Source organism: Pelmatolapia mariae, linkage group LG6, assembly GCF_036321145.2.
Source record: "Pelmatolapia mariae isolate MD_Pm_ZW linkage group LG6, Pm_UMD_F_2, whole genome shotgun sequence".
Taxonomy (NCBI): Eukaryota; Metazoa; Chordata; class Actinopteri; order Cichliformes; family Cichlidae; genus Pelmatolapia; species Pelmatolapia mariae.
The window spans coordinates 37,297,750-37,317,512 of record NC_086232.1 but is presented as its reverse complement, the minus strand read 5'-3'; the positions used below and the strand labels follow the sequence as shown (position 1 = coordinate 37,317,512).

General features: G+C 38.8%; 2 protein-coding genes across 2 annotated transcripts; both read right to left on the bottom strand.

Moving 5' to 3' along the window:
* Nucleotides 1-524: 524 nt before the first annotated feature.
* hmx4 (H6 family homeobox 4) lies at nucleotides 525-2,239 on the bottom strand. The gene is made up of 2 exons (XM_063476862.1): nucleotides 1,849-2,239; nucleotides 525-1,705 (listed from the first exon to the last, which is right to left on the bottom strand). Exons 1-2 carry the CDS (start codon nucleotides 2,060-2,062, stop codon nucleotides 1,131-1,133), a joined length of 789 nt encoding a protein of 262 aa, XP_063332932.1. The 5' UTR covers nucleotides 2,063-2,239; the 3' UTR covers nucleotides 525-1,130.
* Nucleotides 2,240-3,586: 1,347 nt separating this feature from the next.
* On the bottom strand, nucleotides 3,587-6,566 carry hmx1 (H6 family homeobox 1). Its single transcript, XM_063476861.1, has 2 exons — nucleotides 5,944-6,566; nucleotides 3,587-4,563 (listed from the first exon to the last, which is right to left on the bottom strand). The coding sequence occupies exons 1-2, from the start codon at nucleotides 6,224-6,226 to the stop codon at nucleotides 3,956-3,958; spliced, it is 891 nt and encodes a 296-aa protein (XP_063332931.1). The 5' UTR covers nucleotides 6,227-6,566; the 3' UTR covers nucleotides 3,587-3,955.
* Nucleotides 6,567-19,763: the final 13,197 nt, after the last annotated feature.

Genomic DNA, 19,763 nt, shown 5'->3' with positions numbered 1-19,763 from the left:
TTTTTATTCAGTTGAAGATAAAAATGACACTTTTTTCCCCCAGACATACTGAGGTTGTTACTCCATGGTTTGTCTTTGATGACTCAGTATAATAATAATATTCAGCTGGCTGTAAGGTATTTAAAATGAATGTAGTATAAAGTTCTGCCCTCCAAATTTAACAAATTATCTATGTTAGTGTGCCACTATTTTGCCTAAGCCTTGTCCTTTGACCCATAGAGGTTAGGATACAGCAGCATGGTGTAATTTAAAACAAATTTACATTAAGTGGTTTTTACAGGGGCCATATGTTTACGCTTTTGCATGATTTACCTTTTTGCAGCTGTATTTTTTATTTCTTTTCAGTCAATGGGTCCTACAGAATCCTCATAACAAAGATACTGAGAAAATTAATTAACCAACCACTGCATCCATAGCATATCATATACAGTTTTGTGAAACTATATACAATTTATGTCCGAAACACAAGGGTCACCGCAAAATACTGAATCAATTCTGTGAAATATTTCTTGAAGATATTTTAATTACAATTTCAATAAAAGGTGTAATGGGCCCACAGGCAAACGTGAAACAAAGTAAGAATGATAAAATATTCAGAAAAACAAAACACATGCGTGAAACAGAATAAAATGTTAATTACATTCATTTAAATACAAAGATAATTTCAGTAAAATTCAAAATTCATTTATGATATAGGAAATGCATGCAAATCGGATATAATAATTTCTTTGGTGGCTTAGGCTGCTGGATATGCGTTTGTCAATAATAATAACAATAATAACAATAATAATAATAATAATAATGTAAACAATAAAATGATCTAAATTATATTGTTTTGGGCCTCCCTCGGGCTATCATTAGCGTAGCCTGAGAATGATCTGTACAGGGCTATGTGTAACAATAGGTTTCGTGTCAGGCCTCTACAAAACCCACAGATGACTGAAAATAAATAATACTGAATCCGCTTATTTGTATGTGATATGTAACTACTCCCCTGCCACTGTAGTTGCAGTCTTAATCAACAGTTAAGGCCGCAGAGCCGTCTCCTCCATCTAAACCACCTTAAATGCTTCAAAGTTGGCAACAGACCACTAAAAGTGTCTCTTTCACGCAGGGAATTGTTAAAAGCATCATACGTCCCCTTCATACAGGCTGAAGTACTTGCTGGCGTTTGAGAAGCAGAGGTAAGGCGTGCTACTTCCCGGGTAGACCACGGGCAGAGGCACGGGCAGCAGGCATCTCCCCAGCAGGTTGCTCTCTTTGTACAAAGCCGGGAGTTGCCCCACCACCACAGGCTTTCCAGTCTCGGGGAAATCGCTAACTGGTCCCTCGATTTCGTTAGAAATTTGTCGTTTCAATTTATTCCTACGGTTCTGAAACCATATTTTTACCTGGGTCTCCGTGAGCTGCAACGAACTGGCAAGGCAGGCGCGCTCTGCGCTGCTCAGGTAACGTTTCATGTCAAAAGTAGACTCCAGCTGAAAAATCTGTCTCTTTGAAAAAATAGTGCGTGTTTTCTTTTTCGTTATCATTTTATTCTTCTTGCCTGGGCTCCCTCCTTTGTGGGGGTCTGTGGCTGCGGTGGGGGAGCTGCTGTCATCGCAGCTGCTGTCCCCGCTCTCGAAGCGCGCCTCCGTCACCTTCCTCTGATTCCCGCGGCTGATGACGACCGTTTCTGTTGATCCGCTACAGTCTGTGATTAACTCTGCAATAAAATGACACTTTGATTAACCCACTGTGGTCATTACTCAAACTCTGCTGTCACGTTAAACTGAATTATCGACGAGTGCGAGCTGTGCGTAAAGATGAACACAGACGAGTCTCTAGAAATTGGTTCAAAGCTCTTACCACTGTCGTTGAGCCTGTCCGGGTCCTGTCTGGCTTGAGTTCCTTTCTCTTCGTGATGAAAACTGTCTTTACGCATCGCTGTGGCCAGTTCATCCTGCGATCCGGCGGAGTGACAAGTGTCACAGTTACTGCCGCTTGTCTTGAGGTTGAGGATGTTGTCGATAGTGAATTTTAGAGAGGCGGTCGGGCGACGTGGTGCTTCTGCTTTGTTCATATTCTCCAAGGCGCTCCAAGTCCTCTCTTGTTTACTTCCTCGAGTCTATTCGTCCTTAACTCTAAACCGGGACGTTAATCTCACCACTTCGTCTCGATACACCATAGCAGCAGTCACTGAGCAGAGCCTGCTGGGCTGGCTGTGCTCTGTACGCGTCGCTGCTACACACACAGGATGGAGCGCTGTGTTCTTGCTGATTGGCCCAAAGAAACGTTTAGCAGTGACCAATAACAGCGCAGGAATGAGCAGGGAAAGGGGGGGGGGCTGGAAAGTGAGGTTGTCCCTAGACCAACAACCCCCAGTCTTTTCAGACTCCCCCTTCATCTTCATGCATCTGCTGCGAGGAAAATCGTCCAGAGCCCTGCAGGGATTCCCCAGGATAATCAAGCAGTTTAATTTCACTGTTTACAGCATATACAGTAGACTAGGTACGCTCTGACACCGTGTGCCGTTGGATACGTTTTTATTGTAGTTTCCAATCCCCCTTTTTGTGAAGTGGGCCACGCAGCTACTTGAGTGTGATTTGCGTTAAATATTTAAGTATTTGTCAGCTTAATGTCAAATTTGACTGAAACGAGACTGGCTTAATGTAGCAGTACGTGTTTATCGGAGGAATTTGTTGAGCCCCCCCCCCCCAAATAAATAAATAAATAAAATCTTCTTGAATTCGGATATTAGCTTTTTGTCTTTGCAAATCGTGGCCTTGATGCATTTTCTGTAGCTTTATATAGAATAGCATTCAAGTAAAAGCAAAATATTGAACATAGTTTGGTTTAAATCACGCCACATTCACAAAATCGTGACTGTTTTCAGCGAGCCTCTGTATTTTGTTATTCACGCCTATTTTATTGCTGATGGCTACATTTTTGTCATTAAAAGACGGTCCAGATGTAGCTAATAATAAAACTTCCCGTTATAGTTTACATTGTATTAATTAGGCTTTCTGTGATTTTATTACTTTTGCATATTTCATATATACTTTATACGTTTGCGCCCTTTTAAATGGACCTAATTCACCTTCAGAAACTTATCTTAAGTTGTGAAAACACGTTTTTACACGTGAGATGTTTTTTTTTCATCCATATTGATTACCTTACTTTCTCCCAAATGAACAGCAAAATCTTCAGACAGCCTTTCAGTCAAATGTTTCGCTTGGCTGTAGTGCTCTTTTGTATACCATCACTGCCTCCTTTGTGCATTGTTATTATTATTTATTGTAATTATATACATGTTAGTTAGTTCACTTTAATAAAGACACACAAGGGTTTATAGTATATTGTATACGCGATGATGCTAAGGTTTAACCACATGCTACAAAAGTTCAAAAACTGCATTAAACTAAACTTTATTCCCGGAACACTTTAAGCTTTGTTCTTTTCATGCGTCAGGGAACACAATGATTCACTTAATTCTCTATATACATAGGTGTGCAATCCTTCATGATGATGGTTAGACTGACAGGAGCAAAAGAAAAATGCAGTGTTTCTGTCACATATATGTTTACAAACAACACAAATGCTGATAGTTTGTGCTTGTTTTTTTATTTATTCATTAAGTGAAAAAGTGACAAAGATGGAAAAAATGTGTGGCTTTAAATACAAAAGTTTGCGAAAATAAGTGTGTATTTAAACATACAGTATTCATCTTCGGCCTCCGCTGCCCTGGAGGCCTTGCCATTCCTGACTGTATTACGGGTTATGCTATGCAAGAGCACCCACTCTTGTCCGGGTTTATGCACCGAAATATAAAGATGGTTCGCTACTTTGTGTCATATGGATTCTGCGGACTGTCTTTGAATGCAGACAACCTTTTCGGCGGTGTTGGAGAATATTGCACAATTAATATAAACGAGGTGATTTTGTGTTATTAGCATACAGTTTGATAAGTCAGTCTTTACACCAGTCCTGTCATCTGCGATCTTAGCATGCTCATTGAGTGAGCAAACGTCGATAGAGGGTAGTTGATGGGGCTGGAGAAGCTTCCCACGGTTTGAGAAACGGGATGTCCGTTTAAGCTGAAACCCAGTGCTGGTGTGGGTCCTTCATGATACAGAATTGGGACCCTGACAATCCGCTGGGTAGAGTTTGGGATTTGTGCAGCCTCTAGATCAGCCGCCAGTTGCCTCTTCCATTTATTCCTCCGGTTTTGAAACCAGATTTTGACCTGAGTCTCTGTCAGGTGAAGAGATGCTGCCAAACCGGCCCTCTCTGAGCTGCTCAGGTAGCGCTTCACATCGAAAGTGGACTCCAATTGAAATACCTGACTGCGACTGAACACGGTTCGGGTTTTCTTTTTCCTGGCGAAAGATGAAGCGTCTTGTTCTGTACGTGCGTCAGAAACGTTTTGCGCGTCCTCCACGTCTTCCGTGAGGTTGCTGTCGCCTGTTTTCCTGTCAGGTTCGTCGCTGTCCTCAGTTATGGGCTCAGACACAGCTGGTGAAGCCCTGTCGCTGGTTGATATTGAGCAGCATGGCTCTAGTGAACCTGTACTGTCTTTTGGACCTAACGGGAGACAATGCAACAGAAGAACTTTGCTTAAAAAAGACAGTCACACATTAAGATACACATTCTCCAAATACTTCGTTATCTTCAGTCAGATTTTTAACTGGCTACACCGTCCTTCAAACTGTTTCTTATAATAACTGGTTCATAGGATAATCTTCGAAGAGTCAAACTGTCGACACACATATTGCTGCACCAGAAAACAAATAAAAACAAAAATAAAAGTGAAATTTTCACCTGTTTAAAAATCGTGTTTCTTGTGTGTCGTAGTATGCTCCTTGTCAAAAGTTTGGACAAGCATGGGCAAAGCATAGGCGTTTGACTGGATTGCATAACACGTAATACATTCGACTAAGCAGTTTCAGGCCCGATTATGATACTGATTATTATAAATATAAATAAGAGTCCAACAACATCTTCCCAAATATGTTAGTAAATACTAATTTAATGTGTTGCTGTTGGTATTGATATGGGACTTTCATTACATGTAAACACAGTATGGTGATATTGGAGTTTTAAAATAAGCCTATTTGGCTGCGAACACCAAAGGGTGGGGCACTTTGTTCTGAGGTTGTATCTGAGTGTCACAAATCCACCGAATGTGCGTAAAAGCGTCATGTGGACGTTCCGTACTACTTCGTTTTTGTTTTGCTTTGTATTCTGGGTTTTTGTGCGTAATCCGTGTGCGTAATCTTCAAGCCGTATCATGGATCTCATGACAAGCAGCCATGTCGTCAGTGGAGAACGAATTTCAGACATGAAAACGTTAAGTCTTGCATGTGTTTTGCAGCTCAAAAATGCCTCAGCTTTTTTCACCATTAAAAAAAGATGAATCTTAATACTCGTACTGTGGTCTATAGATAGGAGAGCTCGGTTAACTAAGGATGAGCAAACGGAGAACCATAGTTACAAGTGGTGGGTGTCACACCTCACTCGCCTTAAGTTTGCTGATTTTATCTAGGTTATATTTAAAGAGCAGAGAAGCGACTCGTGACTTGCTTATATTTTGGATAAGTCAATCATATATGTGACTGAACACCTGACACCAAAGTACGGATCCACATGACTCATTAGCGCATTCCGGAACACTTTCTGTATGTTTATCAATTATTATTAAAAGAACTATATGGAAAACTTACACCAATACATTTAATACACACACACACACACACACACACACACACACACACACACACACACACACACACACACACACACACACACACATATATATATATTATTGTAAGATCAATAGTTAAAAATGTCTTGTTGCACTGCACACGGGCAAGTGAAAAGACCTTTAACTTATTTTAGGCACGAACTGTTTTCTAACCAATATTTAACATGTTCTCGTGTCTCGTGAAGCTGTTCTATACTTACTGTGTGGTGTTTCCAAAGCTCTAAAGTTGAACGCGGTCCCTTCGCGGTACCACTGCAACAGCGAGTCTCGGTATAGAGACCGAGCTAATGAGTTGACGTCGGGCACTGAGCCGCTTGTGTCGGTGTGATATGCGTTTAGTTGTCTTTCGGTGGAGATGTCCCCTCGACTTCTATCGGTCATCGACTCCTCTACATCCTGCCTCTTGCTCAGCAGATTCTCGATAAAAAACGACGACGCCCTCGATGAAGTGGGAGCCTGGGTGACCGTCAGTTTTTCCTGCATGCTCTATCGACGTCGCGATGTTTTTACACAAGAAGCCGATGGATTCTCTTTTGATCGTGCCTCAGCGCAATCTAAAGTCCAAGCAGTCATTTCCAGTGATGCTGCCTTTGCGCTGTGTTGGGACGTGTAGTCATGGCCGAGACTGCGATCCCTCGGTGCCCACAGGAGGAGAGCGAAATGGATAGAAGGAAGTAGCAGTATAGGGAAACATCAAGTCAAACGATTAATGAGTCGAGGGCATCCAGCGATTGGACGAGCACAATAGCAAATGGGGGTTTCCAAGAAAAAGAGAATTACGGTCTCGTGCGTCAGCCTCTGCTGCTACTCCGTGCGCGCGCGTGTGTGTGGGTTCACGTTAAGGGCCGTCCCCTCGAGGTCATCCAGACAAGAGAAGACCTCTGTTCTTGAAACAGCACTCTCTTTTTTGGGCTCAATTAGGGTGCAAATCAAAATAAAGATCCGGCAGGGAAGCAGTCATCCTAGGGCCTCGACCTCCTTCCACTTAGTACAGAGAAGGATAGAATTTAACTTGTCAAATTCAAATAGATTCCCCCTTTATCCAATAACTGTACAAATAGATATTATATGCATATTGTTTAATTATTTTATAGGCCTATTACGCCGCCATATAATATCTGGAAAGTATTTGACAGCAGCTTGTAGATTCTAATGTTTCAGTTATCCCATTTATCCCAAATAAAATGATTTAGTGCTGCTCCGAATGGTAGGATTTTTTTTTTACCTCATTTTTTTCTACACATGAGTGCACTGAACCGTGCTAAACGGCATGAGACGCTGCACCTTGAAATTAAATGCTATCAAAGGTTATCCAAACTTTCCGCAATGGCTCAGATATTCCTGATAATAAGCATGTTTATCTGAAGCTGTGCACTTCATGGCTTTATTAAGCCCTACTACACATGATCTCCTTACAAGTTTTGGACTTGATGTGCAAAGATTCAGGACGTATCTAAATAAAGTTGTTTCAGCATTGGGTATCTGAGTTGTAGATATATAAATTCAAATGAATAAAGGTAGGGCTGGTGTAATAGAAGTGGATTAGTTTGAATTTGCCATTTACAAAACAAAGTTCAGTGCTTTCAAGGATTGGACTTCATCTTGCAGATTAAGAAAGGCTCATCAGTATTGGATCATCTGAAACATATAAACGAGTGCTGACGGGCGTTTTTACCCTTTTCGTTAAAATGGCAAGACATTTGAGCTTTTATTTCCCTCAGTGGAGTCAGCGGTGTTGACCTTTAACTCCAGACCTCACTCTCTCTCTGCTTCTAAGTCTCTCTCGCCCTCTCTCTCTCTCTCTCTCTCTTTGCCCCCCTTAAGGCAAGACTTGCCCTTTGACAGAGGATCGGCGGAACTGCTGCTCCTCAACCTAACACTAAGAGTAGACAACAGTAACGTGAACTGTGTGTCCAAGAGCTGATTCTTGCACCTGTCTTATAACATGGAGCGGGCTACAAGCACTTCATATGTGGCTGATTTGATTTGCGTTTCACTGTCTTTCTCATGAGGTCACAAAGCACACTTTATTTCGTAGTTACGACTTGAAATTTTAAATTAGCCTCAGGTGAGTAAATTGTATGAGATTTAGTAAAAGAAAATTCAAAAATATTAGCAAAAGAAATTAATAATAGTATTTTATTACAGTGAAGAGAGAAAGCTAAAAAAAATCTTCAATTTTTTTTAAAAATGATGTATTCGTGCAGGCATTTAAGTAGAAAGTTGGACTAGTTTATGTAGAAACCAGTTTATTGTTACATTGTTTTTGCTTTACATGTAAGTTCTGATGTTAATTTAGAAGTGTTTATGTGCTTCATCGGGTAATAGGGCTTGTTTCTTAGGTAGTAGATGTATGAAGATGTTTATACTTGGAAGTGATCATGTTAAACAAATTCCTCAAATGCATGATAACGTCTTCATTTATCAGCTTATCTAATGACCGTGAATGTTAATAATCTCAGCTTTGTCAAACGCACACACAGGATTCCCCTACACTTCTTATTAAAGCGCTCATTGTGTTTGTATAGTTTCATGTATTTACCTCTGTCTACAACTATAATCCCACATTCTAGTTAAGTATTTCATATGTTTCTTTAACAGTGTTGCTGTAAAAATGATGTATTTGAGTTTGTCAAAACCCGACATCAGATCACGTTTCTCTGTGTACACCACGCCGTCTGAACGATGTGGCACCCCAGCCAGCACCCCTGCTCTGGGGGCCGACAGCCCAGACCTCGAGGCCCCTCTCTCACTTTACTTTCTCTCCTCTCTCTTTTCTCTCATCCTCCTCTGATCCTTATCCAGCTTGGCGTGCCCTTTGCTTTATAAGGCCTGCTGGCCTGCTCTGCAGCCCTACCACTCCAGCTCTGAAACACAGTTTCACCACACAAAATCATATCATCAGCATGTGCTTCAAGAGACAGCTGCATTAAATTGAGCATGTGTCTACAGTTGGCGGTGGTGAGTGTTTTCCAGCCCTCAGTGCTGCCAGGCCAGTAAGCAGTGAACTAGAGTTACAGTTTGTGTTATTATTATCCAAAACAGAGGTCCTCTGTGTGATGGCTCTGAGGCTAAATTAAATGGTTTTTGAAAAGCAAATTGACTGTGCGTAACATACATTATATGGTTTTTAAATTTTTGTCCAGACTAGTAAAAGCCTTCTCCAGTAGATTTATTGGCTGGTGTTATTATTGACATTATTCTTCTATTAAGCAATAAGATGATTTTTATTTTAACATCTGCTCAGATTTTTTTTTCCATCCATGGATGGAATGAAGGGACATTAAAAAGGGAAATATAATATATTTATTAAAGATTTGCATATTTTCTTTTCCATTTTCTATAAAAGTCATGCTTGCTTCACATCACACAAACATCTGACACGTATTAACCAGTTATATTTCCTCAACAGCCTTCTGTTTTTAATTAACAACTGCCTTCATCTAACCATCTTTTTATTATTCCCTGTAGTGTGATTTTAAAGGCTATGGAGCCTACTGCCCTCAGTAACGGTTAGCAGTCAATGAAGAAGGAGATAGTTTGACCTAGTTCATTTATACTGAAGGCAGTGAGACAGCCAGGCAGAGACAGGATATATCTGCTTTGGGGCATTTCCATAGCTGTTTACATTATGATGTCTTCATAGTGACTCAGTGAAGTATACTGACCTCAGCTGACTTTTATATGAGGTGGTGCAAGCATGCACAAACACACGCTTGCATCAATATCAGCATACAGTACACACAGAGACACCTACATATATTTTGCATTTTCAATCTAAAGATATTTGTGCACAAAGAAATAACAGATAACGAAATAGTAATAAAGTTTATTAAACTGAACCACCGAGCCTTTATTCACACAGACCTACAGTCACCAGACACTTGACTTCAGTTTGTGGGGGGGCCCTCCAATGGTTAACAGAGAGAAGTGCACCTTAGTGTCATTTCACTTACACAAGTTATGCATCACCAGAGCACCATGAAAGGGTGAAAGTGCTTTCTAGCAGGAATTTTACAATCTGTTAAAATAGATTCATTATGCTGATCACTTAACGTTCTCCCCCAAGCTTTACATGCTGGATTTATTAAGCGAGGTGTCAAACAGATCATGTCACAAATTCAAAAGTGTTATAAAAGCAAAATTGACTCTCTGTCTCGTTGTAAAGCCACGGTACTGTGATTTGTCTGCTTTCAGAATATTTAATGTTTTATCCTGTCTAATATGAGAGTGAAGTCTTTCATCTTTTCCCATTATGATCTCGCCTCTCCTCGGAGCATTACACTCTTTATCATTCTAATCAAATCTCATTGCATACCTACTTTCCTTAACAGGCGCGCCGACTAAGCCTCACTGTGCTAGCTCTGGCATTAATAATTCACTGTACATAATAAGTTGATGCTGCAGAGTTTGTTCTCATTGATATTAGCCGAGGTGAGCATTCTTGGCCAGACTGTGTGACGCCAGCAGACCAGCATTAAGTGGGCTTTAATTGCCCATAATCTCTGTTGTTCTCTTTCCTCTCTGTGCAAGTCAACAGCATATATCCTGACTGCCAGACCTTAGCAAGGCATTTTTAGCTCCATATCAGCGTGGGCCTCAAAGCAATCCTTGTAAAAGATTTTCAACTTCATACTCAAAGGACTTGAAATTATTTAGGGAGTTTAACACCCTCTCATTTCAAGAGGGCACATTCATAATTATACCCAAAACCAAAATGGGTTGGAACACAGTTTCTTGATTTAGTGCATTTGTGTCAGATGCCATTCAATTTAACAATACAGTTGGTTTTATATGCCGAAGACTACATATCCAATCATTATCAGCCTAGATACAGGATAATTTTTTAATTCATTTTTTTAGTGCAGGGTTCAGGCCTTTGATATTTAGTTTAACATTCAAGTTCAGGCCCCTTTATTTCACAATGAATTTCTTTCACTGATAAGCTGTGGCACAGGCAAATAACATCAAATTATATCCAAGCAGTTTTTATGGGCAGAGGAAAATGATGAGAACTAAGCTGGACTACTAAACCTGACATGTTGTAGATTCAGTGTAGAAGATAATGTTTTATACCTTAACTGATATTTTCTTTTGACTAAGCTGACTAAGCTAAACATGTGGAAATTCTGTTACAAACAATAAGCAATTAAGGCTAAAAATTAAAGTTAAGTGGTCACTGACAAAAAACTCTAACCAAATTAAGTCTTGCAAGAATTTATGGATGGACTTTTAATTTATCCTATCTGTTTACTCCTCTGCACTTGATAAAGGTCACAATAATGGTAAATATGTGAAACATAAATAGTTTAATACATATATAATAGCATTAAATTTCCAGATATTTTCTGCTATGAACATTTTATGGCAGATAAAATAGTTGTTTAGACACATTTTTGAAAGCCATGGTTGTATGCATAAATGCATAAATATTGTCTCAGTTAATAATAATCTGAAACATATTAACATCACATTACATTTCGACACAATTCTAAAAGAAAACAATATACCCTCTTCTACTCTAAATCACATAATAGAAGTATAGCTATATATATATATACACATATACATATATATATATATATATATATATATATATATATATATATATATATATATATATATATATATATACACAGATACATATATATATATATATGTATATGTGTATGTGTGTATATATATATATATATATATATATATGGAAGAAGACCAAGAAAAAAAAGAAATTGTCCAATCATAAAAGTCAATCAGGCAAGTTTAGTTTCTATCCTCAGCTAAATCCTGAGACCACCACTGCCAATTTATCCACTTATAAGGCCTTATGTGTCTGGAGGATTTCTAACGGGAATGTCCGTTTGTTTAACCTCTTCACGGTACGTTAACCCCTGTCAGGACGTACTCATCAGCGGAGTACAAAGGGGCTGAAAAGCTGGGACCTTTTTCCGTCGGTCGATCCATGTGCTCAAAAATAAGCCTGATATTTACTTATACATATATTTTTTTAAAAGTGCCTGGAAGTCTCGATTTCTCGGAAAAGCTACAATAAAAATAATTGAGACAAAGTCATAGTGAATTGAGCCAGGTGGGTTAAAAATATCTCATAGTTAAAAGCCACAACCGCAGATGTGTAAAAATTGAAAAGGTCAAAGTAAGTTTACTTTGTAGTGTCCCACATTTTTCTTGATATTATTCGTCAGGCAACATGAAGTCCGGATAATACGTGCATTGCAAGTGTCTTCTCTAAGCTGTGAAGTACTCTCTCGTGTCCTTTGGCTTTCTAGTTAAACACACTAATGCCCGCTAAGCGGGGTCTAATGTTTCTCAATAATTTCTTATAATAGTTTAAAACACGTGGCTCGGGGACTTGTTGACCTCCTGTAATAAGCTTATGGAAAAAATGATCCGTGTGCGTAAGAAGCCAAGACATGCCCAACGCTCAATACAGAAACAGAGTCAGACTTTGAAATAGTGAAGTTGGTCATATGGTAAAATAAAAGAAGACCTCTTGTTGAAGAAGTCTGTAAGTGTTCAATCACACGATTTTGTGAAATATCGAGTAAAAATAATATATCAGTGGCACCAGACTTTAGCCTGGGTAGATAAATTAAAAAATTCATACAGTGAATAAAGCTACATTTTAATTATATTTCCATTGTATTTAACAGTTAGGTGATTTTGATAATGTGAACCCTGATTAGAGTTTTCGCACTCGTTTTTAAATGCTTGGAAAATCTGCGATTTATATAAATGCTTCGGTTTTTGAAAGTTGGACTCATTTTCATGTGTTGTTAATCGGGGTCAGTTGTTTGGTCTTTCACTGCGTTTGAACGGGTTTATTTTTCAGGTTCTCACGTTGTTGTTGAAAAGTAATCCACACGAAAGATCAAATAAACGGGTCTACTGCATATTTGCCCTCGCCGAAACATTAACAATAACCTTGTGTTAACAAATAGTTACTCTTACAAATGAGATTAGCAGTACTTTAGAACGGCCAGTTACAAATCTCATTACATTTGCGCCATAATAATAAATCAAAATCCATCAAAGCAAGTCATGTGAGTTTCCCCCTCAGTTTGTTTTCAAGTCTGATCATTCAGCTTGCCCCCCCCCAAAATGCGTGCAACGTTTCAGCTTATGAGTTATTATCTATAAATAACAAGAATTTCTCTTTTAGAATCGGTATCTCTCTCTCATCACCCAGCATCAGACCTTTTATCTTAAACGATTGGATGAGAAAGAATAAGAGGAGTGAGAATAAATGCAGCGATAGGCGATATGTATAGGCCTTCTCCATTTTCCTGTCGTCAATTAGCTGGAGCTGAGTAAATCGAGATGGTGGCTCGGACTGTCTCTCCAAAATAACGCAGTGTATTTATCAAAGAGAGTCCAATGTAAATCCAGATCCCTCCACATTCACAAAGAATTTAGACCAAACGCAAAGGCGCACTCAGTCCATGATCAGTTTACTACAAACGCACAAGTTTTTATGGCATCCTGTCGCGTCATCGCGGAATCTACCAGATTATCTCCATACTTAAATAACGTGATTATTATGACGTGTCGGATATTAAAATGCCTTCTCTCATATACTGATAGCAGGCGAAATTTTGGCTTTTTAGTGGCGCGTCTTTTCCGTTTTGTTCCAGATTTGATGACGTCCACTCAAAACCTGAACCAACACATGTTGTACAGGCAGGTTTACCCTCTGTTCACAATGCAATAACAGTGCTGATTTGGCAAAAAAAATAAAACAAGACATATGTCAATTTAAATCACAAAATTACTATATTAATACAAAAATATATGGTACAATAGACAATAAAATATTGTAGTACAGCCTTGTTCAGATAAATGTCTTTCAGTTTATTGGAGTTATCACCATTTAGTAGTAGTGATGAAATGCATCAGTGCTCCTATCCCTCCTTTGACCCAAGCACTCTCACTTGCAAGCAAAGTAAAATAAATCTTTAAGAGAACTCACCAAACTAAGTGTTTAGAGCATTTTGGGATTTATGATGCATGTTTTGATGTACCCCACCTAATGTTCTTGAAGAACAGTGTGAACAAGGAAAAAGTCTTTTTTTTTAAAAAAAAATTCCTATAATCATCTGTTTTTCATCAAGTTGGGCACCAAAAGGATTTCTGACTTTCAAAATGTAATGCTCAGTGATAAGACAGCAGCTTGTTAACAAATCATTTAACAGTTACATGTGAAAACATTTCATGTAATACCGTGACTGATCTGTTACAGTATTACTTAAGAGTCTAATTTACATAAAATTTTAACACCTTGAAAATAATGTTTTTATGTTCTCTATTTTTCTGTTGATATTTTTATTTGATAAAAACTCTAAAAAGCAATCCTCATTAAATATGTAGTGCAATTTTATCATTGATTTAAACAAAACACAAATTATTACATATATCCTATAGAGATTTTTTCTTTTATTTCTTTGAAATTTGGAACAAAAGCATAATTCATTCGTAGTTGTTTTTTGTGTGACCAAATAATGCAGATAAATAGAACTTGACATGTATAGAAAATTAAAGAAAAAGAAGAGGCCTTGTGAAATAGAGTAGATGAAACTGGGCGGGGGGTTGCATTCAGTTCAGTTAAATGTGTAGAAAAGGCAGAGCTAAACTAACCTGAAGTGACATAAAATCGTAAAGAGCCTGCTTGTGTGCATGTGTGAGTTCATTTGCGTGTGTGTTAGTGAATGAAGGATTGGAGTGTGTGTGTGTGTGTGTGTGTGTGTGTGTGTGTCTTCGTTTGATGCCAGGCTGCACTCTTGTTTTCTTCAGTCTTGTCACGCAACACTCCTCAAAGCCCCGCCCTACTTCCACTACTACACTTCCTGAGTGGGTGTGGAGTCCTCCTGACCTACCGTCAAAAACACACAACACACACACACACATAGTTGAGCAGGAGTGGGGGGGAGACATGCAGACATTTGAGGAATGGCCTATATTCAATGACTCGCAGGCTAAAATGATTACAATATGATGTCAGTATATGCTGTTGGCAGAGATTGGTCCATGTTTGGACCCTTTAATTGTGCTGTTACTGTGCAATACAATGAGTACAGGAATCTCCTTATTCTGACCCTGATGCTCCTGGGGTAGAATGATCATGCAGGCGTGCAATACCCTGGTGCATGATGCACAGGCCCTAATCTTCTTCACTACTTGATGGGGAATTTACTGTATGGATCATCAAGGAGATATTAACTGACAGGGCACTAGAATCAAGAAGCTAGGCTGCTTGCAGTGAAGACATCTTTCTTATGTCTAATGTTTTATTGGAAAAATGGTAAATAGACAGGTTCTTATGGCAGTTTTCTACTCTACAGCACTCAAAGCGCTGTACACAACATGCCTCATTCATCCATTCACACCCATACAAGCGCTTTTCTTTTTTCTATGCTTAAGGGCTTTCTATCTGACATTCACACACATTCACATTGATGGATGCATCAAAAGCAGCTTGGGGTTAGTATCATGCTCAGAGTGGAACATGCAGCCTCGAGCAGCTAGGGATCAAAAAATAAATTTTTATCGATAAGTAGAAATTTATGAAATTCTATGAAAAACTGGAATTGCCAAAGTAACAAAATGTCAAGAATCTAAATCAAGTCCAGTATCTCTAGACTACAGAAGAAGACCACTTAGGGCTACTGGGGGAAAAAAAGTGGGGATGTATTTTTTTTTCTCTCAGAATTCTGAAATAAAAGACGTCCCCACTTTTTTCTTTTTCCAGTGGCCGTAATCCTCTTCCATACTAGTCCTTCTTCTTATTTTGAGAATTAAAGTATAACTAACTACTAACTGCTTCAACGCTAAAAAGTTTTGTTTTTAGAGAAACTTTTAAAACAGCCTTTGAGTTGTTTTTTCCTAGATAAGTACACAATTTAAAAAAAACCATAATTTCATCATGATCATTTCCACAAGATTATTCTGCAGGGTATTAAGGAGTGTACTCTACATTTCCGTATATGTGTGTTTGTGTGTTTGTGTGTAAGAAACACGATTAGATACATGGAGGCCTACTGCAGAGCTCTGCCATGAGTATTCTGACTGATGATTGGATGACTCTACACAGTTTCCTCTCTCACCGCAGGTTCCTGGCCTTTGTCAAGACCCATACTGTCAAAAAACATTACCTTGATAGTACCTAGTCAAGATTGCGCACACACACACACACACACACACACACACAAATCTTTGTTTTTGGCTGCGCTTAAAACCTGGCCAGCACACTTTAATGGTAAGTTACAAATATAACAATACCCAGACTAGTAACAAAATATTTTCTAGCGTTTGTTGTTTTTTCCCCCTTTTTGTCTTGACAGAATATGCAGAAATTCAGGAATGCACATTAAGACAAAATTCACTAGATGGCACCAGAGTACTATTTCCAATGGCTCTTTCTGCAGCTGCCAAGCCCAGTTTTCGGACTCTCACTCATACTCTGTTTGTGTGATCTGTTCATTCAATAGTTCTTAATAAAAGCAAACAGAAAGCAAAACTGTTGCAAAACAAAAATGTCCAGACATTCACAGGAGACCTACTATGGATATGCATCAGGGTCGCAGGAGCCTATCACCAGCTGTCATATGGCGAGAGGCGGGGTACACCCTGGACGGTCGCCAGTCTATCGCAGAGCTCTCACATAGAGACAGACAGCCTTTCGTCCTCTTATTCATACCTATGGGCAATTTAGAATCACCAATTAACTTAACGCCAGGAATTCCATGTCTATGGACTGTGGGAGGAAGTTGGGGAGAACATGCAAACACAGAAAGGCCCCGGCCAGATGGTGGAGTTGAATTCTTGACCTTATTGCTGTGAGACTGCCAGTCCTAACCTTCTCTCCACCATGCTGCCCGATAACTTCCAACTCGATAATTTTATTCTTGTGAGAGTAGCTTTGCATGAGTCACGGTTCAAAGTAGTCTTTGTCTAACTTATTTTGGGCCTTTGTTTAGCCCTTCATTTTATCCACTGTCAGAAACAAACCATTTTGGGTCTCCTGCCCTTCTCTTAAAGCTAATGTTCTAAATAGCGGGTGGACTGGGCTTCTGTACCCACAGGGCTGTTTGGATATGACATCATAAAAAGTATAAAATAAACTGCCTGAGATGCAGTGAGATTAATAATTTTAGTTCTTGTTGAGCTTGGTTCTTATCAGGTTTAACTTTACCTTCACCTCAATTGACTGAAGCAGATGGCTTCCCCTTAGGGTATTCTTGCACCATTGGTTTCTATTGTAATGCTGTAAGGACTTTACCTTAAACCTCATATAATAATATAACGTTTTATTAAATGTCAAAGTCGACCATTATTAGACTTTGACATTTTGTAAATGAAGCTGAATTGTTTAAAATCCTATTAAAAGGGAGCAAGCCAGTCTTTGAGTTTGGACTGTCGTACATCAGTTATGTTTAATGTGAATAATAACCGTAAGATGGCACACGAGTCAAAGTAATGCAGCTTTGAAGCAAGCCAGCTGCCCCCCTGAATTCTTTTCAGTGGTTGTCATAGCAACAGGTGTGTTTTTCTTTGCCTCCTGAAGGGTTTTACTTTCCAAGGTCCTTCACTCTACCTTCATACCTATTTGGGGATGTTAATAGCTTGAGCACCACTCAGAGGAAATCACTCACTGTTCTCTCTTAAATTGAGCAGAGGTGCAATAGACCATTGAATTGAAGATTAGATTCAATTGCAACATGTGTTTTTTCTTTTCTTTTTATCACATCATGACTTGCTGTGTTTTATTTCACTTATGCAGGACTGCTTTATTGGAATAAATGTAATCGTATTCTTTAATTACTAAAACAGATTGCCCCTGTTTGGCAACCTGTATGACTGTCTTCAGTACTCTGAAACAACACAGTTTTGAGGATCGCGATGAAATATTTAATAATTAATAAGAACTTGAGTAATAGACTTTTTCACTCAAATCTTTATTACGCCTGTCACTTGTCCAGCTTCTTCGCTACATGAATAATGTGTGAGGTTAAAATTATTCCACTACAAATGGTCCCAGCCTCATTAGCCATGTAATTACTTGTGTGATTTAAGTCACTCTTTCCCCCTTCCAGTGAACAGCTGAATTTAAATGGGGGCAGTTTAAAATCTGGAGTAGCCAGCAATTAGTGTGGTGGTGGGTTAGGTTAGAAAGCCAGCAATATCTGGTTAGTAGGGTGGAAATGTGACACCCAGGAAGAATTTCAACTAATTTAAATTGGGAAAAATTGCAGTTTGGTCATACAGACAGATGAAAAGATGAGGTATACAAGGACATCTAGAATTCAAATACAACTTACAGAATTTGTAAAGTAACAGTAACAAAGAAATAATGTTGAGTATATACACAATGTGAAATGGACAAACTAATGAAGAGCAGCTGTAAGGGCAAGGTCTTCTCAGCAGATGAGGTTACTGAGAATGGGTGTGCAGAGTAAGGAGACAAAGTAATTGTGTTGGTGGACAGGAGAGACATGACTAGCTATAAAACACAGACACGCACATGTGATACTATGGGCTGGGAGAGGCAGAAAATAGTTAGGAGAGAGGTGGTGCTGATGTGTCAATAACAGAAAGCACTGATTCGAGTTCTTATTGTTGGGCAGAATGTCACTGCTCTGAATGATCTGATACATTTTGCCAGTCTGAAAGGTTCACTATCTAAAAAAATTGAGTACAGCTTCGTGCTGATCTGATGCCAGATTGATTACCCCTCAACAATTTTGTAGATTTGAAAAATGAAAAAAAAAAAAATTAAAGTTACAGCTCTCTCTTGCCATTTACATAAGAGCTACAGCATGACTTTCAAACTAACTGCCAGAGGCATTTCTAAGACGACTGCTGGGTGATGAGACATGGTTCCGGAAAGATTTCTCTTGGTGGCAGCCATCTGTACCATTATGGTTGTTGTGTATGTGCAGCTTTTTGGAAGCCATGACACTGGATTAAAACCCGATCTGATTAATGATATATCTTTTAGATGATTGGCTGGATGGTTGACATGTGAGAAATTTTTGTCGGTGTTCTCCTACACATTTCATTATGAAGTTATCTTGCTGAGCTTGTGCAAGTGCAAAAACAAACATAACAGATTTTTTTGTACCATCCCAAAGAAATGGCACTCGAGGAATCCTTAATAGAAATATTTAGGAGAAACATGGTGACATGGCAGTTTCAACTGCATGGTGGTAGGCATAATGTAGTCATTAGCAGAGAGTATGGTAACTCTACATATCATTGTTCTTAGCTTACTGTATTGAAAATGTAAATTTGTATGACACTTGTCACCTGCTCGGGTGAGATGAACTACAGATGTTGTGTTGGCAGTCTAGATTAAGTGTTCAATTAATTAAACACTTAATGTTAGTGCCTCACCACTATGTGATTTCTAATAGTGATAGCGATATTTGGTGATTTAAAAATCTTATATTACAATCTATTAGTCACTATTTTTTTTACTTTTCGACCCACAAAACATAATCATATTTCTCATGCATTTGTTATGTGTAGCTATTTATTTACTTGTTTATACTCTGCCAGATTCTGCTCAGATCAGTTGAGTGTTGTTTGTGCTTCCAAAGTGTTACTAGCAGGAAAGTTGCAGAGTGACCTCTGGTGGACAAACTATTCAATGTCAGCACTCATCACACGGCTGAAGGGTGTTTCTCTTGTCGGTTGTTTACTTTTTCAGTCATCATACAACTGAAAATGGATATCAGTTTGTCATGTAACAATTTGAACAATTTGCAAGCATAATGCAAAAATATAGTTTTTTTAAAAACTTATTTTGTGACAAAGACATTATCATCTTTTTAATAGGGACTGCAATGTAACTTTCTAAATAACTGCTAGAGGCATTTCTAAGACTGCTGAGTGGTGAGGCATGATTTCAACAAAACACATTGGCTGACTAGTCAGCTGTTTTTTCTCTTGGTGGCAGACATCTTTCTCAAATAGAACTTTATTGCTTAACAGGTGTTAATACATCAAT